Source organism: Elaeis guineensis, chromosome 1 (genome assembly GCF_000442705.2).
Source record: "Elaeis guineensis isolate ETL-2024a chromosome 1, EG11, whole genome shotgun sequence".
Lineage (NCBI taxonomy): Eukaryota > Viridiplantae > Streptophyta > Magnoliopsida > Arecales > Arecaceae > Elaeis > Elaeis guineensis.
The window spans coordinates 6,043,727-6,048,894 of record NC_025993.2 but is presented as its reverse complement, the minus strand read 5'-3'; the positions used below and the strand labels follow the sequence as shown (position 1 = coordinate 6,048,894).

Here is a 5,168-nt window from a genome sequence, read left to right as displayed (position 1 = left end):
TCTTGCAACACCTATTACAACATGCTTTCAGTAGAACATGAATCAGACCACCAGCTGGTTCATTTAAATCGGCAATTATGTACAAGCTGATGAACATCCATCAGGATGAGCAAGGCATTCTAACCCTTTTGCCCTTCCATATAGTTGCAAAACTTTTACCCTTAAGTACAACCTGGTATCTAGTTTAAACTTCCACTAATTGACATCCACTTTCCTAACAACACATCATTGTAATCACAAAGCTCTACATATACATCAATTTGAAGTTGTCTATTCATTATACAGCAATAAATAAAATAACATGAAATATGGAATTATTTATGGGTGAATATGTTCTTTGCCTTACATTGCTTATTCTGATTTTCAGGATCATAGGAACTGCATTATAGCAGCCACAGCCTGATGAAGGAAGTTGGGGATGGATGGGTGGAGAGGGAGAGGAGGGGGGGGGAGAGAGAGAACATAACTAGGTATTCATTTGAATGCAGTCAAACTTGCATCAAATATCTGTTCATAGAGATCAAAAGATTTTAGTTGACTCAAGCAACCACTTATCAAGAACACCTACCAGAAAACATTTAGACAGTGGCAAAGCCATGATATCACTGCTCCCTTATCTCTTCAAAAGCTAGAAAATCAACAACAACATAAAACTATATTACTATGTCTACTGGAAATAACCCATCTATCATTCAATGAAGAACAGAAACCCTTCCTGCAAATGAGTAGCCAATGGGGAAGCCTGGAGGGTTCCCTTGTTTTCATTTGCATCTATCTCCTCCTTAGACTCCTCCAACCTGGTGGCATCAGATATGTAAGCCTTCACCTCTTGAAACCTCTCCTTGGAGAGAGACACCTCAGACAAGAGCCTCCATGCATAGGCCTCTGATGCCTCTTCAAAGTCTTTGTTCCGTTTTAGTACCATGTGCCCACTGATCTCCCATGCAGCAGGGTTTACTTGAGTATCCAACAACTCTTGGCTCACTTCACCAAGAGCCTGTTTCTCAGCATAGCACTGCACAGATGTTCACCAAGCACGGCAATCAGTAAACTAATTTATGATATCTTTTTGGGTAGATAAGGGGACTGCTCAGAGCAAGCTGCCGGACTAGTTCACAATATCATGACACAAAAAAGTATAGATTTTAATCCTTTTTCTTTCGCTTGAGATAAGCAAAAGAAATATAATTGTTTGAGGAGTATATACAACAAGAGAACCCTCTCTGACTGTGAGAGGGAAAGCAATTAAGATGCATAGTAACTAACAAGTCCCTGCTATCTACTTGTAAACCCTAATCCCAACTCTCTAACAAAGTAACATTTCATAAAAGAGAGAGAGTTTTGAAAAAAATATGGCACACAAAATAGAAATGTGATTGCAAACTTATTCTGTTGGAGTGTTTTTGCTAAGTGAATTAAATTACATCAAACCCACACACGCACTTTTAAGTTCATAAAATCAAGTTCACACAAACCCAAAAAGCTCATAGCACATTGCATCGTTATTTTTCTTATTAAATCAAAGAAATAGAATTGATGTTACATCTTTCAATTCAAAGATAGGAAAGACTTTTTCAATTAAATTTTATATTGACTTCAAAAGATTTTCTTGAATAATGTTACACACCTAAAATAAATTATCTAATCTTGGACATGCCATTGGGAACAAGTATGAAATTCTTCTCCCCTAAAAATGTTCAACATTTAAAGGAGGTTTCAGTCGAGTATGTTTAAAGCCCAAGACCAAGATAAGAAAACTTAAAAATTGCTAAAGGCAAGTATTTTAAAAGTAATACTCCTTATAACATATAAAGCAACAATCTCTCCCTTCAAAATTTATGTGCTCTATTGTTAAATTCAAAAATGTTCATATAGGATGACATAAACCATTGATCATAGAAGAGCATTATAAATGAGTGGTGATTTATCATGTTAGAAATCAGAAAATTCAAAAAATTAGCTTCCAGTACCTGAGACTAAAAGTGTTAAGATGCCTTTTAGACACCAAAAATGCTGAGATGGAAATCAACAGGTATATTTAAAAAAATACAGAGTATGAGGAAAAAATTTGCAAGAGGATAGCGAGCAGTTAATACTGATGAAATTTTTAGGTGGTTATTTTTGTTTCTCTAAGTAAGGTGATTATTTTGGTAATTTCTGCATCCCTGCAGGTCTCCACCAAATTTTCCTATAGGCCTCAATATGCCATACTATATTTGCTGCTACCAATCATTAGTCTCTATGTATCAAGGGTTCCCAAAACCTAAATAATAAGTTAATAACAGACATAAGGTTTTGTAGCTGTTCACAATAGATTTTTAAATTGTCCTTTGGAAAGGATATACTAAAAAGAGACCTTTGCACTTTGAAAAAAGCCAAGCAATTGTATCATGTGAGATACTGATATCTGTAGTTATAAATTTTATCCCTTGTTCATAAAGTGAAAATAGCAGCTAAATAACACAAATTTCCTCTATTAAAACAAACTCTCTAGAAACCTAGAAATAGCACATTCTTGCATCAAGGTTCCGAAGGAAATTCAGTAATATGAGTAGCACAAGTAATAATAAGACAACTGACAATTGATACCTGTGGGAAGAGGAAGACCCTCCTGCCAGAATCAGAAATAAGCAAATTAAATGGGATATTATTTCCTTGAAGACACATGCAGGAGCTGGCAACTACATCAGATAGATCCCTTAAGGTGTTTCCGCCTTCAAAAACCAATCCTCTAACAGGATAATTCAACAATTGTGAAATCTTCACACCACGGTCCGACAAACTCTTTGTGATCGTTATCCTTTCTGTTGGTGCCTTCTCCACTGGAAAGGGCATCGCCAAGTAATATGCCTGCACCATAACAACACAAAAAATTCCTTTATCAACCACACCTGAGATTCTTCTGGTACTCTAACATCTATAGCTGACCCAAATTAGTAGAACATATGTTGATAGAGTACAGAAACCAAAGTTACACCTGAAAATGGAGGTGATTGATGGTGGCAAAGGCACCCAAACTATTGTAACCCAGCCTGAAGTAAGGACTCGCTGCTTCTGCAGCCATGTGCAGAGCAACCAAGAAGCTCTCAGGATCAATCCTCTGTGGCAAACATTCGAGCACACGGGGAATCAGCAGCACATGGCCATACTCTATAGGGCTCACCTACAATCATTCAGAACACCAAAAATTTATATAAAAGCATGTACCAAAGATCGCGACAATTCAAAGATATATAAGGATTGCTCTTTTACATTGATCGCAACGACATTGGGAGGGTTGGTAGAACTGACAGGGGCGCTCTCAAAGAATTGAGACCTGCTATCGCCTCCTGCCTCGAAGCGAAAGAGCACCTCCTCCTGCCCCACCTTGGTGAAGTTGAACTTGCCGTGGTCGAAGGGCTGGAGAACACGGTCGACCCGGAACTCGGTGGGTCGCTTCTTGAGGTGCCTACCCTCATTGAACTGGGCTATAAAACCATACTCTCCGGGGATCACCCTGGTCTCGCAGGCTGTGACGTCGTACCGAAACAGCCCCCGGCTCATCCGATCCTCCCACTACCAATCCCACAACCAAGATCCCATATAGTTACACAATTCCAGCAGAAAATCGACAAATCAATCAAAAAAGAACGGAGTTTTAGCATCGTAGATGATGAAATACCTCTCCAAGAATCAGGAAATGAAGGAAAAAGCCGGATGAAGGATCCTCTGCGGTGGAAGAGGAGCCATTAGGCGATGTTGCATCGCGTTTGAAGGCATAAAGGGGTAGTTTTGAGACTGCAGGCAATGAGAAGAATCAAAAATCAATACATTCATTATATATATATCTTTAAAAAAAAAAAAGGAAAGATTTTGGATGGAGAATTCTCCATACCAGGCAAGCAGCAGTGGCCAAGGCAGTTGCGGCCGCAGCCGAGGGGCTCGCAAACGTCCTCCTGGTAATTGGAGACGACCGTCGGAACCCTCTTGATGGTCAGCATCTCTCTCTAACCTATATATCCGATTCACGTCTATATATATAAACAGAAAAAAAAAAAAACAAAGGCCTAGCTAGAGCTAATTAGGCGAAGCAAGGGGTCGAGGGAGCCGCCCCCAGCAAGGAAGAGGAGGTCTGAGGGGCTGCCACCGTCAGAGGGTAGGGCGCCGCGGCCACCGTGCGGGCAGGGGCTGCGCTTCTTGTCCAAGAGGAGGCGGTGGCCGCCTCCGGCGCCGATGGTAGCGAGCTTCTCCACTTGGTCTCGTCGGCGAATAGCCGTGAGTGGAAGAAGAATTCAACTCGAAGGCCCTGGAGGGGCTCTCGCCTCTCCTCTCTCTCTCTCTCACGAGTTCTCCGGGACGAACGATCGGTTCTCGGTCTTGCAAGCTTGGGGGGGAGTTTTGGGAGCTTCGCGCTATTAATACAGGGGGAGAGGAAATAGGGGGAAGATGCGGTTAGAGTCCGGATGGGAGAGGTTTATACTATTGGTATTGGGAAAGGATTTGGCCACGGTGCCCCTATCTTTTTGGCTTTTGTTTTCGTTGAGGCTTCCCTAATTAGTAGTGTCGTTGATTTCTAGGAGACCTGGAATCTAGACCATCCGATTAATGTGACCCATCCTTTAGGATTTAGGTTTTTATGCATTGGATTTTGGTACGTTCACATTTAGTAAAGAAGAAAAAGTATTTGATGGATGGTTGTGATCTTTTTTTCAAAATAATTTTTGTGGATTGGATAAATTTATGATTTTCTTATCCATATAAAATATGATTAAATAGGACATAGGACTCATGAGCTCCAAAAAGGCTCAATCTCCAAAGGTCGGGCCAGAAGACTGATTCCAACCCATCCTTACGTAGGCTATGTAGGTCAAGTTTTTTTTAACTTGATGGCTTGACTTAAATTATTAGAGGAAGTTTTTGAATTTGTTTGGTTCGTGAAAAATTTTTTTAAAGTTACTTGGGAGTTACTTTTTGAAAATAAAATTTTGACATATTTAATTGATTATAAAAAATTAATTTATTATAGAGTAGCTTAAATTTGGTTAAGCATTCATTTTTTAAAAAAAATAGTATAAAATATCTATTATACCCCTAGTAGATATAAAATTATACATTTTTGCTCCTAAACTTTATATAAATATTAATATTATATTTATACTAATATAAATATAATATTAATATATTATAAT

General features: G+C 39.2%; 1 protein-coding gene across 1 annotated transcript; it reads right to left on the bottom strand.

Moving 5' to 3' along the window:
• Positions 1 to 494: 494 nt before the first annotated feature.
• Positions 495 to 4,423, bottom strand: LOC105037736 (GDP-L-galactose phosphorylase 1). The gene is made up of 6 exons (XM_010913367.3): positions 3,875 to 4,423; positions 3,662 to 3,777; positions 3,253 to 3,555; positions 2,978 to 3,163; positions 2,590 to 2,850; positions 495 to 1,015 (listed from the first exon to the last, which is right to left on the bottom strand). Exons 1-6 carry the CDS (start codon positions 3,978 to 3,980, stop codon positions 689 to 691), a joined length of 1,299 nt encoding a protein of 432 aa, XP_010911669.1. The 5' UTR covers positions 3,981 to 4,423; the 3' UTR covers positions 495 to 688.
• Between the last annotated feature and the right edge of the window lie 745 nt (positions 4,424 to 5,168).